Source organism: Cucurbita pepo, chromosome LG07 (genome assembly GCF_002806865.2).
Source record: "Cucurbita pepo subsp. pepo cultivar mu-cu-16 chromosome LG07, ASM280686v2, whole genome shotgun sequence".
NCBI classification, from domain to species: Eukaryota; Viridiplantae; Streptophyta; class Magnoliopsida; order Cucurbitales; family Cucurbitaceae; genus Cucurbita; species Cucurbita pepo.
In genome coordinates this window covers 2,121,640-2,146,366 of record NC_036644.1, presented here as the reverse complement: position 1 = coordinate 2,146,366, position 24,727 = coordinate 2,121,640, and the positions used below count along the sequence as shown (strand labels likewise).

At 38.2% G+C, this 24,727-nt stretch overlaps 4 protein-coding genes across 6 annotated transcripts; 2 read left to right on the top strand and 2 right to left on the bottom strand.

Moving 5' to 3' along the window:
- Positions 1 to 429: 429 nt before the first annotated feature.
- On the bottom strand, positions 430 to 5,138 carry LOC111799290 (lariat debranching enzyme). 3 transcript variants are annotated; one of them, XM_023682775.1, is made up of 9 exons: positions 4,871 to 5,138; positions 4,633 to 4,790; positions 4,056 to 4,177; positions 3,380 to 3,573; positions 2,514 to 2,696; positions 2,281 to 2,399; positions 2,031 to 2,170; positions 1,157 to 1,273; positions 430 to 840 (listed from the first exon to the last, which is right to left on the bottom strand). In XM_023682775.1, the coding sequence occupies exons 1-9, from the start codon at positions 4,991 to 4,993 to the stop codon at positions 758 to 760; spliced, it is 1,239 nt and encodes a 412-aa protein (XP_023538543.1). In that variant the 5' UTR covers positions 4,994 to 5,138; the 3' UTR covers positions 430 to 757. The 3 variants fall into 3 exon arrangements, with proteins under 3 accessions (XP_023538543.1, XP_023538544.1, XP_023538545.1); XM_023682776.1 differs by having other exon boundaries at positions 1,184 to 1,273; XM_023682777.1 differs by lacking the exon at positions 4,633 to 4,790.
- Positions 5,139 to 6,367: 1,229 nt separating this feature from the next.
- On the bottom strand, positions 6,368 to 9,837 carry LOC111798451 (zinc finger CCCH domain-containing protein 22-like). The gene is made up of 4 exons (XM_023681604.1): positions 9,571 to 9,837; positions 9,091 to 9,405; positions 8,694 to 8,754; positions 6,368 to 7,575 (listed from the first exon to the last, which is right to left on the bottom strand). Exons 1-4 carry the CDS (start codon positions 9,694 to 9,696, stop codon positions 6,578 to 6,580), a joined length of 1,500 nt encoding a protein of 499 aa, XP_023537372.1. The 5' UTR covers positions 9,697 to 9,837; the 3' UTR covers positions 6,368 to 6,577.
- A 3,689-nt stretch (positions 9,838 to 13,526) lies between these two features.
- LOC111798450 (monogalactosyldiacylglycerol synthase, chloroplastic) lies at positions 13,527 to 18,722 on the top strand. Its single transcript, XM_023681602.1, has 8 exons — positions 13,527 to 14,067; positions 14,811 to 14,983; positions 15,127 to 15,288; positions 15,366 to 15,507; positions 15,790 to 16,014; positions 17,135 to 17,197; positions 17,270 to 17,344; positions 18,277 to 18,722. Exons 1-8 carry the CDS (start codon positions 13,558 to 13,560, stop codon positions 18,511 to 18,513), a joined length of 1,587 nt encoding a protein of 528 aa, XP_023537370.1. The 5' UTR covers positions 13,527 to 13,557; the 3' UTR covers positions 18,514 to 18,722.
- A 1,194-nt stretch (positions 18,723 to 19,916) lies between these two features.
- On the top strand, positions 19,917 to 24,240 carry LOC111799262 (probable folate-biopterin transporter 2). The gene is made up of 5 exons (XM_023682734.1): positions 19,917 to 20,221; positions 20,314 to 20,705; positions 22,168 to 22,427; positions 22,513 to 22,779; positions 23,391 to 24,240. The coding sequence occupies exons 2-5, from the start codon at positions 20,339 to 20,341 to the stop codon at positions 24,006 to 24,008; spliced, it is 1,512 nt and encodes a 503-aa protein (XP_023538502.1). The 5' UTR covers positions 19,917 to 20,221; positions 20,314 to 20,338; the 3' UTR covers positions 24,009 to 24,240.
- The last annotated feature ends 487 nt before the right edge of the window (positions 24,241 to 24,727 follow it).

Genomic DNA, 24,727 nt, shown 5'->3' with positions numbered 1-24,727 from the left:
GGAATCCCGACTCTCCACAATGATATGATATCATCCACTTTGAGTATAAGCTCTCGTGTCTTTGTTTTGGGCTTCTCCAAAAGACCTCATATCAATCGAGATGTATTACTTACTTATAAACTTAGGATCATTCCCTAAATTAGTCAATATGGGACCTCAACAACATGCAAATGACCTTTCTTCTATCATCAAGGTTTTGGCCTCCTCTAGACTCCCCGATAGCCCAAGACATGAATATGTTCTGTCTCAATTGAAAGATAGGAACTTGCCAATACACGGGTATACCATGAAGTTACAAAGGTTGTACCTGTAAACCAACCTCCTACGACAAAATAGGCATAAGGAAAGAGCAATAGACCGAACCAACCTACAAAAACGAAACGGTTCCCATATACAGAAAGAACTCCACTGCATCTTTGCTCAACCCCATTTGTGATAATCCAGTCAAGATCATTGAAGATCACAAGCTTAGCAGATACAATTAATTTTGAGGGGAATTTTTAAAGCAAAAGAGCATAAATTATTGACAGTGGAAATTCTCTAGAATGCATGACCCTTTAAAAAGTCACTTTACAATCTCTCTCTCTCTCTCTGAGCCAATAAAAAGTGTTCCAAGAAGAGTCTTGTAATGGAAGGATCAATCCATTCACATGAACATTGGAATATGCCCATTCCAATACAAGTATAGCATAAAGCTCAAGTGGTCAACCTTCATTCACCGTGGAGGATCTTGGTGGCCATTGCCAAAATGAATGGTTTATGCATCTTCAGGTTCTGCAGTTTCTTCATCCCCATCATCTATGTCATCAATTTGAATGTCTTCACTGTTGACGAACGAACCTAAATCCGTAAATATTACAGAGAACGTAAAATTACGAGGCTTCGAATAATCAGCTATTCGGAAAATGTAAATCTACGACACGTGCACCAATACAATACACCAGATTCTGTGTGTGAGTACTAACTACTAAGACCTTAGAGAAGTCTAACAAAAAAAGTGTCCCAGTAAAATTAAATTTGAGAGTACTTAGTTTCAATCAATTCGAGCGCCAAGGTTAGATGGACGTAAGATATTTCGGTTCATCATTAACGGAACTACTTATTCTAAGAAGTTCTTGAGCAGGAAATAATCCAGAGCATAAGATAAATAGTTTACCACTATCTGAGAAAGGAATAGATGAACCTGATGGTCCAGATTCTGATATGTCATCAAGAAGATAAGGGAGTTCAAGAAACTTCAGCAAAGATTCAGTCTGAGGATTTCGGTTACACCCTGTGATACCACAAGCAATTTAACAGAGTGAACAAGACATAGAACACAAAAGATCCAAGTTCATTAGCTATGCTTCATTAGCTATGCATCATTTGGCAACTGTTGGATGATGAAAGTCCCACATCGGCTAATTTAGGGAATGATCATGGGTTTATAAACAAAGAATACTCTCTCCATTGGTTTGAGGCCTTTTGGGAAGCCAAAGCAAAGCCATGAGAGCTTTTGCTCAAAGTGGACAATATCATACCATTGTGGAGAGTCGTGTTCGTCTAACATGGTATCAGAGCCATGCCTAAACTTAGCAATGCCAATAGATTGATAAATCCTCAAATGTCGAACAAATGACTCAAAAGAAAAGGAGTCAAACCTCCTCAAAGGCAGTAAAAAATGACTAAGACTCCAAAAGAGTCGAGCCTCGATTAAGGCGAGGTGTTGTATGATAACAGTCTCACATCGGCTAATTTAGGGAATGATCATGAGTTTATAAACAAAGAATACTCTCTCCATTGGTTTGAGGCCTTTTGGAAAGCCCAAAGCAAAGCCACGAGAGCTTATGCTCAAAGTGGACAATATCATACCATTGTGGAGGAGTCGTGTTCATCTAACAGCAACAACTTATACTTGGAGAGCAACCGACATATCATCCAAATATATTCGCCAACAACTATCCACAACTGTGCAAGGGGTGATAGATATCCTTTTTTGCTTTTTTACTTGCACAGATATAATAACCCAAATGAAAATATTATTGAATTACCAGCAAGTGGACTGTTGGAGACAGATCTAGACGGATCATAACAAGGAACAGTCTGAACAAATTCAAAAGGTTTTGCTCCTCTTTCTTTTAATCTGCTTTGGACCCATTGTCGACAATCTTGCATTTGAAGCTTTAAATTCCTGAAATTAATAAATGGAAGGTTACAACTCAGACTAACAATGGCTACAAATGAGAAAGAAAGTTCGGTCCAATCAAACCGTCACCAAAAGTTCTCATAAAACATACGCACCCATAGTTTGCATTTTTGGCTGCGGATGGGAAAATTTCATGGAACCTTCGTGTTATTGCTAACCATTCTTCGTCGTAATGAATCTCATAAGGTCCAGGCTCTGCTTCAAGCTCAATAACCTAAAATACCACAGTTAAAGCTTTAAAATTACCAGCGTCTAACGAGGATCGAAAAAAGGACCACATGGATTATTACTATTTACTATTAAGAAACTCAAAAAAGAAAAAAAGTACCTGTAAAAATTTGCGTTTAGGAAGACACTTATCAAGCGCAAGAAATTTTGTCAAAGGGCCACCTTCACCATGTTGAACGAGAGCCGCAAACTTACAGTGCAAGTGAGCTGAAAACCAGTAAGGTGGTTTCAACTTTTCCAGCAACTCAGCTGCAGCCTTACTCCCCAGACGTCTTTCCTGAATCTGGCATTTACAATTCGACTCCATAAGTTATCATGAACCTTAATAGTGCACAATCAGGACAAAATCAGCAAATAAACATATCAGAGAATTTGAAATATTTTATCTGGAATCTGTTTAAATTTCTCCAGGGACCATTCTATAGCTAATATGTCGGATCCTTCAATCCGTTCAGCAATAGAAGTCTAATTTCTCGGTTCTCCGACAACTATATGTTCACTTTACTAATGCCTTCTTCATAACTTAAAGTTGACGATACAGGAAGTATAATCTATACTGGCTTTCGGGGTCTAGATTCATTGTTTCTGACTTTACAAGAAAATCTAGCTGTTATAATGAAGGTCTTGTCAACTTTGCAATTTCGAAAGTGCTTATCCTCTTCTAACATTCACTTTAACCCTATGCTAAGTGCTGATCTTAGTAGGTTAATGTGAATTAAGAGTGATAGATAGATGTAGCAGATCTGATACTTTTTCACATCGACTACGTACAAAATTCATCTGACAATGACAACATAGAAATTTATGTAAGAAGCGGACACCGCCAAAATGAATAGAAATCTTACACCCAAGCAACAATCAAAGAACTTGCATCAATGTAAAGCAGTTCAGACTATGTAGAATTACTATGCATGCACTTTTGTTAGTGGTTAGGTAAGCAGATCGTATCGAAATATTTTTAGCTACCTCCTTCTCAAAAAATGGTTTGAACTTAACAAGCTGCTTCCAGTTTCCATAATCAGTGATGCCAACAGGCCAATCATGGGAAAGAAAAATGTCAATGGGTTCCTCAACTTGCATAAGCTTCTGAACATCGTATTCACGAACATGGTAAACAGATCTTATAGTATCCTCATTGTATGGAGGCCTCTCGTAGTGACCTGCTCGTTAAATGTGAAGAAGATCATGTCGCATGTAGTTTAGCAGTTATTGCATAATGCAGTTAAGATAACAGGCAACATAAAGATAGAAAAGTGCAACCGTACATTCGAAATGTCAACTTTTTTCAATATGCTATATTCTTAAGAGTTATGATTTAATGAGGAATTAGTACACTGCCCACCAATCTATCCATTAGAAAAGCTTTATCAATAAAACACCTCCTCAAAAGATCATAAAATGTGTAGTCTCCTTAAAAGCACTCCAGAATGAAAACCCCCAACCCAGAACAAACTTGCAGTTACTCAATCTGAAAGCCATTCTCACTCGGGGCTATTAATGTTTACCAGATTCCATGACGAACGCAGCACATGAAGAAACAAACAAGACAAAACCTCGACTGTATTCTAATCAATCAAGATAACTACCTTTCACCATTTTGCGTCTACATAAACATCGGCCAGAAAGTTATTCAATAACCCACCTAGACGATAATGGCGTGCATTATAAATCCCAGACAGCCCACCAATACGGATATTTCCAAACTTTACTACACCAGCAACGCCCAAGAAGTAGATATTTGGCGCAGCCCAACCTCCATAGTACCTAAAATAAAAATACAAATCCTCAAAAGAACAACAATGAAATGAGAAAAAAAAAAAAGAAAAGAAAAAAGACACGGGAAACAATTGAAATTGAGGGCATAGAGATGATTGTGTAAAGATCTCATCTAATTGTTCAACAGGACGACCGAGTATCAGAATATCGGAACTCTCCTGGACGATTGCCAATTGTTTCACACATACTCAAAGAATTCGAAAAATAAAAAACTGCAGTAATCCATGACTGTGATTCAACTCACTTGCAGAATTTCTATTACCCCCAAAATAAAGCTCATAGATCAAGACACCAAGAACACAAGCAAAATAAAGTTCATAAATCAAGACACCAAGAACACGAACAAAATAAAGTTCATATATCAAGACACCAAGAACACAAACAACCAAAGAACTCATGGAGACCCATTAAGAGATAACGCAAGCTAAGGTGAATTAACTCACAATTCCCACAAATAATTAGAAGCTTCATGATTTCCACCAATGAAAATAGTAGGATAAGGAGCGATTTCAGCTCCAGAGTAATACTTCCAGAACGAGTTCATGGCGCGATATTTCGGCGGCACATTTAAGCTCTTCAGATCGTACTCATTTCTAACAGCCTAAAACGCTCATAAAAATGCAACGATTTAGAGGAGTAGATACTGCAAAATAGAAAAGGATGCGGAACTAAAAGAAGTACCTGAAAGTCGCCACAGCAGAGCAGAAGGTCGATTTTGATGTTCTGAACTTGCTCCATGTATTGGAGAGTCTTGTAGACATTGTCGAGGTCACCGTGCATGCAACCTTCCACTGCAATCCTCATGCTTCTTCTTCTTCTTCTTCTTCTTCTTCTTCAGAGGCTACCGCTGGAATTTAGAAGCAACTGGGCAATTTTTCATGAAATTAATCAATCCATACCCCATAAACCCTCCATTTTTTCTTTCTTCGCGGAAGCAAAAACCAGTGAGAAGAAGTGATTTATTTTTAAATTAAAATTAAAATTGTTTTTAGTTAATTCAAAATTAATTTTAGGAAAGAAAAATCTGTTAAAATAATAAATCAAGCAATAAATTAATTTTAAAATAATCACTATGTAATTTTAATTATTTCGAAATTGAAAATTATGTCCAATATGTTATTTAAATATCATATTTTTTAAAAAAAATGTCAATTATTTGAAAATAGTATTCATTCCTTTTTTTTTTCTTGTCTAAATTACACAATAATTATATATTTTAATTTAATAAGAAATTTCATTCTTTTTTTTCTTTTTCTTTTTCTTTTCTTATTTTGATTCCCATGATTTTAGCTTGGATTTTATTCCATTTATCCCCTTTTTCTTTTAATCAAATTTCTTTCACATTTTTTTTTTTCATAAAATAACTTTTGAAAAAAATGTAAATACCTGTATGTTGAGATCCACATCGATTATAGAGGGAAACACGAACAATATTTGCTAGTAGTAGACTAAAGCTATTACAAATAGTATTAAAGCCAGATACTGAGCGGTTATATAAAGAAACAAAGCGAACAATATCTGCTAGTAGTAGACTTAAGCTATTACAAATAGTATCAAAGCCAGATACCGAGCGATTATATAAGGAAACAAAGCGAACAATATCTGCTAGTAGTAAACTTAAGCTATTACAAATAGTATCAAAGCCAGATACCGAGCGATTACAAAGAGAAACAAAGCAAACAATATCTGCTAGTAGTAGACTTAGACTATTACAAATAGTATCAAAGCAAGAAACCAAGCGATTATAGAGGGAAACAAAGCAAACAATATTTGCTAGTAGTAGACTTGGACTATTACAAAGAGTATCAAAGTCAGAAACCGAGCGGTTATAGAGGGAAACAAAGCGAACAATATATACTAGTAGTAGACTTGGACTATTACAAAGAGTATCAAAGTCAGAAACCGAGCGGTTATAGAGGGAAACAAAGCAAACAATATATGCTAGTAGCAAACTTGGACTATTACAAAAAGTATCAAAGTCAGAAACCGAGCGGTTATAGAGGGAAACAAAGCGAACAATACCTGCTAGTAGTAGACTTAGGCTATTACAAATAGTATTAAATTCAAATACCGAACGGTGTGTGTCAACGAAGATGCTGGCCCCTAAAGAAATGGATTGTGAGATTCAACTTCAATCGAAGAATCTGCTAGAAATAGACTTGAGTTGCAAATGTCGAATGATGAAGGAGCTCTCCTTTCTATTTGAAGTTAAAATTAGTAAGAGAATGATAAGTCCACACAAATAATACTCCAACCGCCATGGAATCTAAGTCACATGATTCACCTCAATAATTCATATGCAGAAGCAGTTTCAGAGAGTGAAATGAATCTTCTTCTACAAGTGACCCATCATTATATATACAATAACATCAAAGTCCTCATCATCCTCTAGAACTTCAACCATCTTTTTTCCTTTTCTCTGCTGGTAACTGCATTTGATGCAGATGCATGAGCTGCCTCCGCCTCCGCCAAAGCTTTACGAGTCTCGGTCAGTTTTCTTAAGGCCGCCTCGTAAACAACCTTCTCTTTCTTATTTCTGTTCACCATTTCCTCGAGCTTCTCTATTCGTATACGCAGGTCTTTCACCTCGTCGTCGTACGCAATTAGGCTTCGTCTATCCACCTTCTTCCCATCTGCTGCTGAACCTTTGTCTTTCTGTTTCTTCGTGGATCCATTGTTCAATTCTCCGTTATGCATTGCAAGGTGGTGGTTGATGAGGTTAAAGACATCAGGTCTTGACTCTTCTACGTCTTTAGCTGCCCGGGTTGCTGCAGCGAACTTCTTGTCACGTTTCCTCTTACCGCCTCTACTTCGTTTCTTACCGTTATTCTCGTCGTTAGTATTATCTTCTTTTTGTGACTCTAGAGCATGGTCAAGAGATTGCTTTGCTGGAAGTACCTTGACAGGGATAGGATTTAGCATCCCCTGCCCAGATGCACCCAAACCCATTCCTTCGCGATAGCCCATATTAGCCATCATCTTGGAAGCGATTCCCCGGGTATGGTTCTCCCATTTCGCAAATATGGCGGTCTCCGTCTGGATGCCCCTCTGCTGGACAGAACTTTCCAGAAATCCCAAACCCTGCAGATCATCCTCATCGTAATCACTTGAGTCGGACTGTACCAAGCTGAAATCGCTTTCTTCACCATCACTAATTTGAGCATACTCAGATAATGCTATATCCTCTGGTCCAAGATTTTGAGAGGATCTATCATCTTTGAAAACAACTTGTGCAACTTGAAGTGCATTATCCCAAGATTCAAGTTCAGCCTGCCTCCAAATGCCATTATTCCTAGACGAGAGAGCCCAGACACTGGACCCAGCCAGTGACTGATTCCAAATTGTTGGCACATATCTCCTAAGGGAGGTTAAAGGGATATCCACACCTACACATGAAGAACTCTCTCAGCTAATTGAATAACAGCATAGCTATTGCCTATTATGGTATACATTACACAGAAGGACGAGAACCTAATTGAGAGCAGGGGGAAAAAAAACTAATTGATTATAGTAGCAATGCCCGTAATGATGCATAGAAGGTAAAAAAAAAACATTCTCTGAAAAGGTGAATAAAAAACTAGGGTATGTTCAGTTCAAATTGAATAAAATGGCAAGAAGTAAATCAAGGGGAAGAAATTCAGAATCATAATACTATTGGAACTGAAGTAAAATGCAACATGTATTCTCAAACACGTTTAAGGACGAGACTATCTTGTGTAACATAAAGCACAGTCATAGACAGTATCATAAAAGGAATCTACCAGACATAGATAGCTACATGGAAGGGGAGTTTTAGAAGTTCCATGTTCACAAGCATTTATGTAACGATCCAGGCCCACCGCTAGCAGATATTATCCTCTTTGGGCTTTCCCTTTCGGGCTTCCCCTCAAGGCTTTAAAACGTGTCTAGCAGGGAAAGGTTTCCACACCCTTATAATGGGTGTTTTGTTCTCCTCCCCAACCAATGTAGGACATCACAATTTACCTCATGCATAAACTTGTGGAAATTGATTTTCAAAGAGATCAGAATTATAGACAAATCCATGAAAGTTTCTCTTTGCTCTCTTCTCTTAGGTGAAATAGATTTAGATTATAGTTCCAAGACAGTTTTTCTTCAGTGAAATCTCCATTTTCTTTAGTTCTAGGATTGGGAATCTACTCTTGCATTCTTCTTTCAATAGAAATAAAATTGTTTCTTATCTCAAGGAGTAAGACGTTATAATCATTGCAGAACATTTAAGATTTACTCCCATGCTTCTATTAGGAATAAAGATGATTAAAGATTCACCAACAAGAAAACCGAACAGCACAGGACCATCATACTGGATTCTTATAAAGGAAAACCTTTTCTTAATCCTGGACCAATGCAGGAACTTCATCAAAATAAGCTATCCTAGCATCTCAAGATTAATACTGCTAGTGGGAACAATCACCCAAACAAGAGGAGGGTTTTACTTAAAAGAGTTGTTGGATCAACATGGTCCATACGAAAGAATATGACATACCATGTGATAAGCGGCAGTTAGTACCAAACCGACATCTTTGCTGTAAGAAGAACTTGCATATCTGCACTTTGGTGTTGTTATGTAACATTAGTATCATGATGTGATAAAAACCATAGTGATTGCTCAATAATTTAGGTGAAATAAAATCCAACTGCTGACACTAGTTAAAACACATCTAGAAAGTGCTCTGCAAACTAGGAAAGAATCCAGTTGGATTCCCTCACAAAAAAAGAAGACAACCACAAGCATATAGAATACGATCCAGAAAGATCAATGCACGTATAATTAACAATTAATATGTGCACAAACACACTTCAAAAGAAAGAAATGTCAGGTGGTGAAGTAATCATAATAACAGTTTCGCAAAAGCCGAAATATAAGGTCATTGAATGCTTACCAACATATTATCAGTTGTAGGAGTGAGGAAGGATATTTTCGCAGAATTGGAACCATTCAATCCAACAATTTCACCATCATACCAACGTCCATCAGTGTGCCGGAATCTACATTTCGATCCAACGATGAAACTCCGATCCTCTAGAGGTTCAGGCTGGACGTCAGTAGGATCAAGAGACTCCACCTTAACATCCTCCGCCACGTTACTATCACAACCACGCAACACCGAATCTGCTTCTCGCAATAACCTAGCACGCTTGAGGTGAAGAAGCCCTTCCTCAGCCTCTTTAATTGCCTGGAGTAGCTCCTCGTGCACCTTGACATCAAACAGATAATATTCAGCAAATCAACTAACAGAGGTCTCCAAAACTTCTAAAATCAGATAATCGAATTCAGTAAGACGCAAAAACTCGGTTCATGCATTCCTCTCAAGAATTTTTTCAATAACCAACCAGAAACCATATCGAAGAATAGAATGTACCGCGAGAAGCTCGGGATTGGATGCGTCGGAGGCTAGGGCATCCTGTAAGGCGGACAGAGAATCTCTCTGCTCGTGCAATTGAAGTTCCAGCTGGTGCTCTAGAACTCTCTCTTCTTCGTTCGCCATTGCCTCCTACCGCGAGATTTGTTCTTCTATGTGGGAGAGATGAAGATAGCGGCATTACTGGAATCAAATCTTACCGCCATGGCTCGATCCCAAAGCTCAATTCATCGCGCTTGAATCGAATTCGTTTCTGGACTTTCGTTCATGGACCATTTTGGGCCGCGCAAAAATATAATCTGCCCATTATATATTAAACTACAAACCATTGTTAAAATATGTAAATAATTTCAAAATTATTTAAATTTAAATAAATAAATAAATAAATAATTGTTTTAAGAAAGTTCAAAAATAGGTAGTTTAGTTAATATTTTATTTCAAAAATATATTATATATGTTTACAATAATTTAATCATTGAGATACAGAATGTCAAATTTGACATTTAGAAGTGTGGAATAAGTTCAGTCGATACATGGATAAAAACAAAATCTTATACTAGGTTAATGTTTTGTCTCACAATATCATATGTTTATGTTGTTAGGAATCCCGACTCATATTGTCCATTTTTAGCATAAGCTCTCATGACTTTGCTTTGGGCTTCCCTAGAAGGTCTCATACCAATGGAGATAGTATTCCTCGCTTATAAACCCATGATCTTAAACTATAAGCCTCCCCTGAGGCTTATGGAGCTCTCAAATAGCTTCCCCTTAATCGAGGCTCGACTCCTTTCTCTAGATCCCTCGAACAAAGTAGACCATTTGTTCAACACTTTAGTCACTTTTGACTACACCTTCAAGACTCTCAATTATTTGTTCGACATTTGAGGATTTTATCGACATGATTAAGTTTAGGACATGGCTTTGAGACCATGTTAGGAATCCCGACTCTCCACAATGGTACGATATTGTCCACTTTGAGCATAAATTCTCATGGCTTTGCTTTAGGCTTCCCCAAAAGGCCTAATACCAATGGAGATAGTATTATTCTAACCAACGTGGAACTCACTCTCGATAATCCTCAACATATGTCAGTGACGTGCTCGAAGTAATTCAAAGCTCGAGATAAGTTANATTGTCCACTTTGAGCATAAACTCTCATGACTTTACTTTAGGCTTCCCCAAAAGGTCTCATACCAATTGAGATAGTATTCTTATAACCAACGTGGAACTCACTCCCGATAATCCTCAACATATGTCAGTGACGTGCTCGAAGTAATTCAAAGCTCGAGATAAGTTGCAACCTCTTGTGTAAGTAGGTTTCTCGTATATATAATGTCATGTTACGATAACCCCAATGTTGAGATTCCACACGGGGCCTTTCTATTCCCGACACGCGTTGTGTTCCTCGACTTGACTTTGAAACCTCATGATTTGGTTTGTGGGCCAACCATGACATTTTCTAAATTAAAGGCAAAAAATTAATTATATTTCGAATTNCAATGTTGAGATTCCACACGGGGCCTTTCTATTCCCGACACGCATTGTGTTCCTCGACCTGACTTTGAAACCTCATGATTTGGTTTGTGGGCCAACCATGACATTTTCTAAATTAAAGGCAAAAAATTAATTATATTTCGAATTTATATATATATATATATATATATTATTTAATAATCCCATTTATAGTATATTGTTACAATAGTACCGCATTGCCCAATGGACAAATGGTTGTCGAATTTGGACAGAGATTTAATGTTCAACTAGCGAGCCGTGGCTCGGCTTTACGGCGTAGAGCCGTGGCTTGGCTTTTAGAATTTATTATAAATTAAATTAATTGTTTTTTTCTACCACGTGGGCTGCATTTTTATTATTTCTCATTATTATTTATTTATTTTTATTGCCTTTTAAGGAATCATATAAAACTAATCTTAAATTAATTTTTATTTATTTGCTACTTAAAAGAAAATAGTTGGAATTTAATTATATTTGGAAATGATTTTGGAATAAGCGTTTTAAAGTGATTTAATTGTAATTATCGTTGTAAAAAATATTTAATTATACATTGTTTTATGATTAATGATTTTAAAATCACTAAATTAGTCAATATATATATATATATTATTCTTTAATAATTATTAATTAAATATATAGGTCGTAATTATTCATTAATTAATTAAATTATATTATAAATCACAGAACTATGATACATTGTTTACTCCAAGCACAAACTCTCGTGACTTTATTTTTTATTTTTTAAAGGCTTCAAACCATAGAGTCTTCTCTGAAACCTCTGTAGCCCCCGAACAACCTTCTCTTAATCGAGGTTCAACTCCTTGAATGGAGCCCTCAAACAAAGTATATTTTTTGTTCAACGCTTGAGTTACTTTCGACTACACCTCTGTGGCTCGCAGTTTTTTTTTGTTTGTTACTCGAGAATTCTATTGACATGGCTCTTATGTTATATTAGGAATTACGAACTTCTACAATGGTATGATATTATTCACTTACAAAAAAATTTCATAACGACGAAAAATAATATTTTTTACTAAACCGTAAAAAGAGGTGCGAAAAGGAATGGTCGGGTGGGACGTTATTTTAGTTTTGAAATCGATAGGCAAGAATTATTTTGAGACGAAATCCTCTTCAAATTCCTCCGTCCAACCCAATTCCAATGAAACCCTCATTTTCTTTGCTTTTCATGCCTCAATCATGACTGCAAAGACTCACATGGGAATTGGAATAACGGACTTTCAACTTTCAAATAACGGAGGATGTTGAGAAGGATTTATCCTATAGACAAAGATTATATTTTCCGTCCTATTTATTGCTTTAATTTATTTCAATAAATAAATTAAATATTTTATTTATATCGTTAAAGATATTGAATTTTATTTTTTTTTTAAATTATGTTGATAAAATATTTTATCATATTTTTGTTTATCAAATATTATTATCACGTGTTTACATTTTTTAATAAAATTATATTAAAAAACGAAAATTATCAACTAAAAAAATCATTATAATGAATTAAAAAAATTATATAAAAAATGATAATTATTTTTGTCAATTATGTTTTTAATGGACGAATCATAAAAATTGTATATTTAAATATTTAAATTATGGGTTAAATAATTCATAAATATATCTAATATTAATTAGATATATTTAAATTATTTTTGTGTTTAATAAATTAAATTAAAAAAAAAATTAAATTAAAATGTTAGGAGTGAAAAATAGAATTGAGATTGAAAATTCATAACCTTTTAAATAGAATACAAGCTACCAACTAATATCTATAAATAAAAAAAATATAAACTAATTAAATATCGAGAATAAAATAAAATATACTATAAATTAAATTATAAAAAAATAATATTAAGATATAATATCGAAGATATATTCGATAAAAATTAAAAAAAATATTTATTTTAATATTTTTTTAATTACTAGAATTAGAAAAAGAAAAAAACTGGGATTAATTCGGGTGTCGTGTAAAATGGGGTATTTGCAGAAATGAAGAACACCCCTAAAAGTTTCTTCCATTTTTGTTGATTTTTGGCGGAGAAGTGGAATGGCCGGTGGACTAGACTCCTACTAGACGACCAGTGTAAACCCATTGCAGAGCGTGGCCTATCCGCTAATCAATTCCCATTTTCAATGGAATATACCGTTGAATCNATATACCGTTGAATTGCGAATTCCGAGCTGCGAAAACGAGGCGCCACTTTGACGCCTAGCGCGGACCAAGGCTCATACTCGGCGCAGGAGAGCAATATAAGTACCCATCCACCAGCGCCAGATTTCGCTCCATCCTCTCCTTGTGGCTGTGAACCAGCCCCAGAAGGTCCCTCTCAAACAACTTCGATAACCCTCGTTTGATTTTTTCAAATCGTAATCTCTCGCAAAATCGTCCCATCATTTTGGGTTTTTAGAACATCCATTTCGTTGANTTCGTTGTTTTCCATGTTTCTTACTTAGCTGCAAAATATGCATAATCCATCCGGTTTAGTCCAAGAAAATGGTTCTGTTCTTGATTTCGTTTCTCAATTAGGTTATTTTGTGTTTAGTTCGAGGTTTCTGAACTTAAATTCTGATGGGTGTTCTGGGTCATCGTCACATTCTCTTTATTTGAACCGGGTTGATGATTATCGTTGTGTCAAAAGGCCGTCTAGGTCCGGTGTTGTTTCGTTGAGCTTGAGTTCAAGAGGTGGCTCGAGTTTAAGGAGGTTTTTGAATGAGTTCAATAGTGTTATAAGGATCCATTGTGACAAACCCTCACTTGGGTTTGCTTCGTTAGGCGGTGTTTCGGAGGAGGCTAATGGGATTAGAGACGATGGGTTCGGTGTATCGCAGGATGGTGCACTGCCATTGAATGGTGTTGAAACTGAGAAGCCCAAACGAGTTCTTATCTTGATGAGCGACACTGGTGGGGGTCATCGGGCTTCCGCTGAAGCAATCAAGGCTGCCTTTAATGAAGAATTTGGGAACGATTATCAGGTTTGAATCGTTTAGTTCTCATAGTGTTTGCTGAATATTCAATGAATGAATTCAATGCACAATGTTCTAGTTTATAATCTCATTCATGTGATATTCACTTGCTCAATGATTCATTGAGGTTTAAGGAAAGCATATATATTGTCTTCTTTGGGATTTCCCTTGAGGTTTTTAAACTGTGTCAGGACAATATTTGCTAGCGGTGGGCTTGGACTATTACAAATGGTATTAGAGCTAGTCACCGGGCGGTGTGCCAACAAGGACGCTGGCCCCTAAGGGGGTGGATTGTGAGATCCCACATCGGTTGGAGAGGGAAACGAAACATACTTATAAGGGTGGTGGGGAAACCTCTCCCTAGTAGACATGTTTTAAAAACCGTGAGGCTAATGACGATATGTAATGGGCCGAAACGGACAATATCTGCTAGTGGTGGACTTGGACTATTATAAATGGTATTAGAGCCAAACACCGGGCGGTGTGCTAGCGAGGACGCCGGCCCCAAGGGGGTGGATTGTGAGATCCCACATCGGTTGGAGAGGGAAAAGAAACATTACTTATAAGGGTGGGGAAACCTCTCCCTAGTAGACATGTTTCAAAAACCGTGAGGCTGACGACGATATGTAACGGGCCGAAACGGACAATATCTGCTAGCGGTGAACTTGGACTACTACACTATATTTTTGCTTTATCTGGATGTTTGGTAATGTTGGCATTGCTTTATCTGCATCTAATATGAACGATTGCAGGTGTTTATAACTGATTTATGGGCGGAGCACACTCCTTGGCCATTCAATCAATTACCAAGAAGCTATAACTTCTTAGTGAAACATGGCACATTGTGGAGAATGACTTACTATGCGACTGCTCCAAAAGTGATCCACCAGTCAAATTTTGCTGCAACTTCAACATTCATAGCTCGGTAAGCATTTCTGCCTCGACGATTGCTTTTAGATTTCCTCATGATCATCTGAACAGCTTAAAAATAGGCTGCTGGTTAAGCATTCTTGTTCTTTTGAGTTGTTCTATCTCATGAGATTGTTCTAATTCAACATCATCTCCCAGAGAGGTAGCCAAAGGGCTCATGAAATATCGGCCAGATATCATTATCAGTGTACATCCTCTAATGCAGCACGTTCCCCTTCGTATTTTGAGGTCGAAGGGCCTCTTGAATAAGATCATTTTCACCACGGTAATCACGGATTTGAGCACCTGCCACCCAACATGGTTAGTCATTCTTTTTGTTATTTCTATCGACCCCTTATTCGTGGCGTTGTCTTCATTATCTGTTCTATTTTGTCCAGGTTCCATAAGCTTGTAACGAGATGCTACTGCCCGTCTACGGAGGTAGCGAAGAGGGGTTTGAAAGCTGGACTCCATCCTTCCAAACTAAAGGTTTATGGCCTTCCCGTACGGCCTTCCTTCGTTAAGCCTATTCCTCCGAAGGTTGTCTACTGATTTAAAAACTTCGTGTTTGCTTCTGATACCACTTAGTATTACTCGTCGTGTATCGTGCTATTTGTTTAGGACTTTATGAACCGTTTATGAACTGCCATGCTGTTTTAGGATTTCCTAACTGCATATTAAATGTTTAACCCTTTAGATCCTCGAGGTACATTGAATAGCAACCTCGTGTGTTTTTCTGCAGCCTCGAGCGTTATGGACTCGGGAAATTTGCAGTGGACTTTTTTCCTTAACATAATTGAGCCCTTTTAATATTGGTTACAGATTGAGTTGAGAAAAGAATTAGGCATGGATGAAAATCTTCCTGCCGTGCTGCTCATGGGAGGAGGGGAAGGTATGGGTCCGATTGAGGCTACGGCTAAGGCGCTAAGTAACGCGTTGTTCGATGAAAATCATGGCGAGCCAATAGGCCAAGTTCTTGTGATTTGTGGCCGCAACAAAAAACTAGCTGCCAGGTTGCTTGCAATTGATTGGAAGGTTCCTGTTCAGGTATTTAACTGTCTAAAACTTCCCTTTCTGCTCTGATTACAATCTTTTGACTTTTCTTTCTTTTGAATCCCTATGAGTGGTTTGACAACCTCTCTTTCAAAGGGGTTGGTAGGAGATGAGAACCCGAACTCGTGCTTACGTTACGAAAATCACTCATACGGTTCTACTTGCATTAGCTGTCGAGTAGGTAACTCCAACAGGGAAACTTAGCAACTTTTTAGAAGTTGGTTTCGACTACTTTTTGTATGTTGTTCCTGAGGTGCGAACGAGTTATAAAATTGATGCATTAACGCCTTTTCACCTAGACTCTAATGCTTAAATAAGGATATTAGAGTCTAGACTTTGATTTGTCTAAGTTAGTTTGAGAGATCCCACGTCTGTTGGAGAGGGGAACAAAATATTCCTTATAAGGGTGTAGAAACTTCTTCCTAATAGACACGTTTTAAAACCGTGAGGCTGACAGTGATACGTAACAGGCCAAAGCGGACAATATCTGTTAGCGGTGGGCTTGGGTTGTTACAAATGGTGTCAGAGCAAGACATTGGACGGTGTGCCAGCGAAGACACTGGACCCCCAAGTGGGGTGGATTGTGAGATCATTGGTTGGAGAGGGGAAGGAAGCATTCCTTATAAGGGTGTGGAAACCTCTCCCTAATAGACGTGTTTTAGAACTGTGAGGTTGATGACGATACGTAACGGGTCAAAACAGATAATATCTGTTAGCAGTGGGCTTGGGCTGTTACAAATGGTATCAGAGCCAGACACTAGGTGGTGTGTCAGCGAGGATGCTAGGCCCCCAAGAGGGGTAGATTGTGAGATCCCACATCGGTTGGAGAAGGGGATGAAATATTCCTTTTAAGGGTGTGGAAACCTCTCCCTAACAGACGCATTTTAAAACTGTGAGGCCGACGATGATACATAACAGGCCAAAGCGGACAATATCTGTTAGCGGTAGGCTTGGCCTGATACATAGCTACATGTTATACACTTTATCATTTCTGGTGTAGACCAAGTTTCAACGAGTTTTTAAACGGCTACGTGGATGCTTGGTTTATCGAAAACATCCATTATTTTATTTCATGGACACACACATAATCAGAAAATTATCTCTAATGTTGTAGGTGAAGGGGTTTGTCACAAAAATGGAGGAATGTATGGGAGCTTGTGATTGCATTATAACAAAGGTAATTTCCGAATGGTTCGTATGATTAGATCTCCATAGCGCACGTGCCTAACCAACAAGTTTTCTTTCGTAGGCGGGCCCGGGAACGATCGCTGAAGCCATGATAAGAGGTCTTCCTATAATACTGAATGGCTTTATTGCTGGACAGGTTAGTTTCTTATTAAACCCTTCATTGCTCAACTTTGCTTGATTATCTTGTAAATGTTTCTCTTATTTTAGTCAACTTATCTGATAAGCTCCTTAGTAGAAGGATTTGAATAGCTAAATGGTTGTGTAGCTTGTTCATCGCGTATCTAAACCATCGAATCTTTAGTAAACACGTGATCTGGTCGTTTGTGAGATTCCACGTCGGTTGGAGAGGGAACGAAACACTCTTTATAAGGGTGTGGAAACCTCTCCCTAGCAGACGCATTTTAAAACCTTGAGAGGAAGGCTAGAAGAGAAAGCCCAAAGAGGATAATATCTTCTCGTGGTGGGCTTAGGTTGTTACAAATTGTATTAGAGTCAGACACCAGACGAGTGCTAGTGAAGACGTTGGGTCCCGAAGTGGGTGGATTGTGAGATCTCACATCGGTCGGAGAGTGGAACAAAGCACTTCTTATAAGGGTGTGGAAATCTCTCTCTAGTAGACGCATTTTAAAACCTTGAGGGGAAGGCTAGAAGGGAAAGCCCAAAGAGGATGATATCTACTAGCTGTGGGTTTAGGTTGTTACAAATGGTATCAGAGCTAGACATCGGACGAGTGCTAACGAGGATGTTGGGTCCAGGAGGGCCCCGTAACTTCGGGAGAAAGGGTGCCTCCTCACAAAGGGGGTCGCAGTGACCAGGCCCGGGCGTGAATTGTGAGATCCCACATCGGTTGGAGAGAAGAACAAAGCACTCTTTACAAGGGTGTGGAAACCTCTTCCTAGCAGACGCGCTTTAAAACCTTGAGGGAAAGTCCAAAGAGGATAATATCTGCTAGTGATGGGCTTGGGCTGTTACATCGTTTCGTTCACATATCAGTCACTGCCCATCGTAGTTGTAACTAAACTGGACTCGGTCACGCTCGTTTATTAAGTTACTTGCTTTTGCTTTCAGGAAGCTGGGAACGTACCGTATGTTGTTGAGAACGGTTGCGGGAAGTTTTCAAAATCTCCTAAAGAGATAGCGAAGATTGTAGCAAATTGGTTCGGGCCAAAAGCGGACGAGCTGATGGTGATGTCACAGAACGCGTTGAGGCTGGCGAGACCCGATGCAGTCTTTAAGATTGTTCATGATCTCCATGAGCTTGCTAGACAAAGAAGTTATGTACCACAGTATTCCTCCTGCGCTTAGAAGAGGTTTGGTGGGAGGGAGGCTTTGTTCTACTTGAGATGAGATGCGCACTGCAACATCTCAATCAATAAATTAGTGTTTGATTTTGTTGCAATTTCTTAATGTTTTGAAGGGAGGATATTAGAAGCATTTTGTTCACACCAATTCAAGTTTTGCTTATCTGATTCGCCCTTTTTTATTTTTTTAATGAAAACGTTTTCGTTTAATCCCGATACACCACATTTATCGTACTAAAGAAGTTTCATTTAATCTTCGGACGTCAATCCTATCAATTTCTCGTGATGGTTTTTCTGTGAAATATAGAAGGTGAAGAGCTCACAAACGATATATGATTTTTTTTTGCTTAAATTAAATTTGAAATTACAACATTCAAACGTCAACGTTCTAATGATTGTTCTTGTAACGACCCAGATCCACCACTAGCAGATATTGTCCTCTTTGGGCTTCCCCTCAAGGCTTTAAAACGCGTTTGTTAGGAGAAGGTTTCCACACCCTTGAAATGGTGTTTTGTTCTCCTCCCCAACCAATGTGGGACATCACAATCCACCCCCCTTCAGGGCCCAACGTCTTCGCTGGCACTCGTTCATCTCTCCAATCGATGGGGGCTCCCTCCAAATCCACCCCCCTTTGGGACCCAACGTCCTTACTGGCATACCACCTCGTATCTATCCCCCTTCGGAGAACAACGAGAAGGCTAGCACATCGTCCAATGTCTGACTCTGATACCTTAGTAACGACCCGGATCCACCATTAACATATATTGTTCTCTTTGGGCTTTTTCTTTCGGGCTTCCCCTCAATGCTTTAAAACGCGTATGCTAGGGGAAGGTTTCCACACCCTTATAAAGGTTGTTTTGTTCTCCTCCCCCAACTAATGTGAGACATCACAGTTCTATGGTAGTTTTTAGTCAATATCATCAAATTTTTGTTCGAAAAACATTAAAAGGGTGTTGTTTTTCTCCTTTCTTGAAAATAACCAGAAAAACAGTTAAAAAATTTTCAATTTCAACGGCAACAAAATCTAGCCTCTTGAGTNAATTTTCAATTTCAACGGCAACAAAATCTAGCCTCTTGAGTTCAGACAGTAAAAGTAACATTTTTTATTAAACAATTAGTTTTGGTGGGCGGAAAAAAAACATAATCAACAACACGTGGACATAATTAGCAATTGAAAAACATCTAATGAAATGACGGCGGCCCAAATTGGATTAGTCATGAGATTTGCTTCGATCACAGAGCCAAATTAACCTTTAAACACTCTCTTTAGACAAGTTCCTTCATCCTTGTCCCCATTTGCACTGAACCATTACGATTTTGCCACGTGTTCCTTCTACTAAAACCCCTTGATCTTGAGGTTTATTGTATTTTTCATCTCTCTTTGCTGATACTCAAACCTCTCCTAAAACGGTGTGCTGCTCGAGCCATTGATGCTTCCATTGACTTTCTTGTTTAAAAATTCTTTGACAGCTTCCTTCCGAAGCTTGTTTTGTATTAACCCTTTGAATAGGAAATGTTCTAGCAGTAAAAAACCTAGATCTGAAAATGGGGGTTTCCCCCTTTTGTTCAAGTTCTTGTTGGTCAAACCACTCTAGGAAGAAGATGGGTCATCTTCTTCGATTGAGCGCACATTTTCTCATCTATTCGGAAGCTGTTCATTGTTTTTCCTCACACCCAGATCGAGTTCTTGGCAGAAATTGAGCTTGTTAGAGGTTTTTGTTTGTTTTTTGGAGCTTTTGAGATGAACCCATTTGGGGCATTTCGATTTTGATTAAAGGGTTTCTTTATTTTCTTGATTTTGAAGCTACAAATCCTTGTTGTAACATAGAATGATGGTGGAGGAAGAGAAACTCAAAGTATCTGCTGAAGATTTGGAAGAAGATGAGCCACAGGGAGAGTCTGGGGGCTGTATTGGCATGGCTCTGTACTGGTTCAAAGTACTTGTTGCTGAAATGCATTGGAGTTTTGTGCTAGGAGTAGTGATTGTTTATGGAATTAGTCAGGGATTGGGCGGTGCGCTTAACCGTGTGGCAACCAAGTATTATATGAAGGATGTTCAGAAAGTGCAGCCATCTGGAGCACAGTTTTATTCAGGGATTACCTCAATTCCTTGGATGGTTAAGCCTATATGGGGCCTTTTCACTGATTTGGTGCCCATTTTTGGATATCACAGGCGGCCATACTTCGTTTTTGCAGGTAAAAATCAATACCTTCTGTCTTGTTCAATTATATGCTAGATATGAATATCAGGTTCTTCACTTTGGTTTAAATTGTTTGAATATCAGATCTCTAAGAACAACATTGGAAGTCACTTTCTTGTGTAAGGAAACCTTTTGGAATGTTTGTAAATAATCATTACTTGTTCCTTGTGTGCAAGTGAGCTGAATCTGAACGTGTAGATATAGTCAATTGTTGAGGATTGTTGAGAGGGAGTCTCACATTGGCTAATTAGGGAATGATCATGGATTCATAAGTGAGGAATACATCTCCATTGATATGAGATCTTTTGGGGAAACCAAAAGCAAATTTATGAGAGCTTATGCTCAAAGTGGACAATATCATACCATTGTGGAGATCCGTGATTTCTAACATGGTATCAGAGCCATGTCAATAGAATCCTCAAATGTCGAACAAAGAACTTGGGACTCTCGAAAGTGTAGTTAAAAGTGACTCAAGTGTCGAACCAATGGTGTACTTTGTTCGAGGGCTCCATAGACCTCAGGAGAGGTTATATGGTGTACTTTGTTCGAGGGGAGGATTGTTGAGAATTGTTTGGAGGGAGTCTCACATTGGCGTTAAGGGAGGAATGATCATGGGGTTATAAGTGAGGAATATATCTCCATTGGTATGAGGCCTTTTGTAGAAATGAAAAGCAAAACCATGAGAACTTATTCTCAAAGTGGACAATATCATACCATTGTGGAGATCCGTGATTTCTAACATGGTATCAGAGCCATGCCTTTAACTTAGCCATGTCAATAGAATCCTCAAATGTCGAACAAAGAAATTGGTACCCTCGAAAGTGTAGTCAAAAGTAACTCAAGTGTCGAACAAAGGGTGTACTGTGTTCGAGGGCTCTAGAGGAAGGAGTTGAGCCTCAATTGAGAGGAGATTGTTCGAGAGCTCCATAGACCTAAGGGGAGGCTCTATGATGTGCTTTGTTTGAGGGGAGGATTGTTGAGAATTGTTGGGAGGGAGTCCCACTGTAACAGTCCAAGTCCACCGCTAGCAGATATTGTCCTCTTTGGGCTTTCCCTTCCAGGCTTCCCCTCAAGGTTTTAAAACACGTTTGTTAGGGAGAGGTTTCCACACTCATAAGGAATACTTCATTCTCCTCTCCAACCGATGTGGGATCTCACACCCACATTGGCTAATTAAGGGAACAATCACAAGTTTATAAGCAAAAAATACATCTCCATTGGTACGAGGTCTTTTGGGAAAACCAAAAACAAAGTCACGAGAGCTTACGCTCAAAGTAGACAATATCATACCATCGTGGAGATCCGTAATTCCTAACATCAACGTCACTAAAACCTTTTCTCCTTATGCACATAAAAAAACTTTCTTACTTTCCATTTTCAAAGAACACATATCATTTAGAAGTTGATCTGATAGCAAAACGTCTGTAATTTCCCTACTTCTTTCTTCTCTATTCCAGGTCTTCTTGGTGTAATCTCCTTGCTTTCACTATCATTACTCGAAAAGCTGCATCTTCCACTCGCAATATTGTTGTTAACCGTGGGAAGTGCCGGAGTAGCCATTGCAGATGTCACCATTGATGCTTGTGTAGCACAGAACAGCAGCTTTCATCCTACCCTTGCAGCTGATTTGCAAAGCTTGTGCGCCTTGAGTTCTTCCATTGGAGCATTACTTGGCTTCTCCATTAGCGGTATCTTTGTTCATCTGATAGGCCCCAAGGTTCCCTATTATATTAACTCTATTACATCAAGGCTTGATTCTTTCATTTCATGGAAAATTCACATACTTTTCCCTTCCATGATAGGGAGTGTATGGCTTGTTAGCAATACCTGGAGGGCTTGTCTTATTGGTTGGAGTTCTACTGAATGAACCTCATATGCCAAACTTCAATTACAGACAGGTAAGTGACAAGTTTGTCAGTGCAGGGAAGGCTATGTGGATGACATTGAAGATACCCAATGTCTGGAGGCCATGCCTCTATATGTATCTATCCCTTGCACTGTGCCTGGACATCAATGAAGGCCTGTTCTATTGGTACACTGACTCAAAAGATGGTCCGAAATTTTCTCAGGTATCATAACAAGATTTATTATTTGATTCCTATGATACAGAAAAAGATGATATAGAATCAAAGTGTCTGATTGTGATAGTAATTTCGAACATCTCTCCCCTTTTCTCTTAGTGTGTGGTACGGAAGTTTTAACATGGAAAAACTAGAGAAAACACAACTTATTTGAATAATCCGGTGACCTACCAATTGTAGAAGTAGGATCTTTGACGAGCAATAAGCACTTAAATAATACAATTCGAGTGTACCATCTTCTTTCTCGTTTCGAGGAAAGGGTGCGGGAGGAAAGGAAACAACGGAGGGTTCCGAATCGGACCTAAATGGGAATTTCTTTACTGTTATTCTTTATTTTAGTACTTTACTAGAATGAGTCCTCTTTTCCTAATCTCATTAGTTGCCTTGATATAACTACATCAACGTTCGAATTTTCATGATTCTTTTCTGATATTACTACGACTTATTCTTCCATCATTCAACTTCTTTGGATATTGTCTTAGCTCTTCGTAGTACTTATTAGCCATGATATCTATGATACTCGACGCCTCGAACGAGTATGCTTGTTGTTCTAGTCTATTTCCAAATGAACTTGAGCTGGCTGAACTACTTTGATGCAGGAAAATGTTGGTTTCATATTCTCAATTGGTTCAGTTGGGTCACTTTTAGGAGCTTTACTGTACCAATATGTTCTTAAGGATCATCAGTTCCGAGACTTGTTGTTCTGGACTCAATTGATATTCAGTTTATCTGGGATGCTGGATTTCTTGCTGGTTTTACGTTTAAACTTGAAATTTGGACTACCAGATTATTTGTTCATTGTGATAGATGAGAGTGTGCATCAGCTTGTCAACAGGCTAAAATGGATGCCTCTTCTAGTTCTAAGCTCCAAGCTTTGTCCAAGAGGCATTGAGGGCACTTTCTTCGCTTTGCTTATGTCGATCGACAATGTTGGACTTCTCTCGGCGTCTTGGGGAGGCGGGTTCTTGCTCCATATCCTTAATGTTACACGAACGAAGTTTCATAATCTATGGCTAGCCATTTTGTTAAGGAACTTCTTGAGACTTGCTCCTCTTTGTATGCTGTTTTTGGTGCCTAGAGGTGATTCGAATTCTTCGATTCTTATAACCGAACTGCCGAGCTCAGACGTCGATAACGAGATTTCTGAAGCGAATAACATTGAACTGGTTTCTCTTGTGAATGGCATTGACATAGATAATCAGAAGGAAGCTTTCTGATACCGAAGCTAAAATGGTATGAAATTGTTTGTAGATAAAGATATGAAGCAAACAAGGTATAGATTCAGTGTAAGAATGTCTGGATGTCCCCCTGCATGTTCCACTTCTGTTGCATCAAAATTTTGTAAACTATTTAATTATTGGATGGGGAAGATTCAAAGACAAGAAACTCCTCCAATTCTTGGATTCTTTTCTACAATACAATGAAATATCAGCTTCTTCTCAGTTCTCATTTGATTTTTTTATCAATTCTTACAGAAATTCGAACAACTGTTTCAGATATAGTATCAGACACAGAAATTTGAACAACTACTTCAAATACAGGATTAGGAAGTACCATTTGTAGAACTTCAATATCCACGAGCTTATTAGCATAATGGCACAACTGCTTCAGATACCGTATTAGGCACAAAAATTTGAACAACTGACAGTATCAGGTACAGAAATTTGAACAACTGTTTCAAATACAGTATTAGGAAGTACCGTTTGTGGAAGTTCAATATCCACAAGCTTATTANTCAGATATAGTATCAGACACAGAAATTTGAACAACTACTTCAAATACAGGATTAGGAAGTACCATTTGTAGAACTTCAATATCCACGAGCTTATTAGCATAATGGCACAACTGCTTCAGATACCGTATTAGGCACAAAAATTTGAACAACTGACAGTATCAGGTACAGAAATTTGAACAACTGTTTCAAATACAGTATTAG

Bases quoted from the DNA above. Each gene is read 5' to 3' on its own strand.
- LOC111798451 (XM_023681604.1), bottom strand. From the start codon at position 9,696: ATGGCGAACGAAGAAGAGAGAGTTCTAGAGCACCAGCTGGAACTTCAA. The intron at 9,406-9,570 runs GTACATTCTATT...TTTGATGTCAAG, and splicing joins CCAATCCCGAGCTTCTCGCG to GTGCACGAGGAGCTACTCCA. The intron at 7,576-8,693 runs GTATGTCATATT...CTTCATGTGTAG, and splicing joins TAACTGCCGCTTATCACATG to GTGTGGATATCCCTTTAACC.
- LOC111799262 (XM_023682734.1), top strand. From the start codon at position 20,339: ATGATGGTGGAGGAAGAGAAACTCAAAGTATCTGCTGAAGATTTGGAA. The intron at 22,428-22,512 runs GTTCCCTATTAT...CTTCCATGATAG, and splicing joins TTCATCTGATAGGCCCCAAG to GGAGTGTATGGCTTGTTAGC. The intron at 22,780-23,390 runs GTATCATAACAA...ACTTTGATGCAG, and splicing joins ATGGTCCGAAATTTTCTCAG to GAAAATGTTGGTTTCATATT.
- LOC111799290 (XM_023682775.1), bottom strand. From the start codon at position 4,993: ATGAGGATTGCAGTGGAAGGTTGCATGCACGGTGACCTCGACAATGTC. The intron at 2,400-2,513 runs GTACTTTTTTTC...GTGGTATTTTAG, and splicing joins CTAAACGCAAATTTTTACAG to GTTATTGAGCTTGAAGCAGA. The intron at 2,171-2,280 runs GTGCGTATGTTT...TATTAATTTCAG, and splicing joins GCCAAAAATGCAAACTATGG to GAATTTAAAGCTTCAAATGC.
- LOC111798450 (XM_023681602.1), top strand. From the start codon at position 13,558: ATGCATAATCCATCCGGTTTAGTCCAAGAAAATGGTTCTGTTCTTGAT. The intron at 14,984-15,126 runs GTAAGCATTTCT...ATCATCTCCCAG, and splicing joins ACTTCAACATTCATAGCTCG to AGAGGTAGCCAAAGGGCTCA. The intron at 16,015-17,134 runs GTATTTAACTGT...CTAATGTTGTAG, and splicing joins ATTGGAAGGTTCCTGTTCAG to GTGAAGGGGTTTGTCACAAA.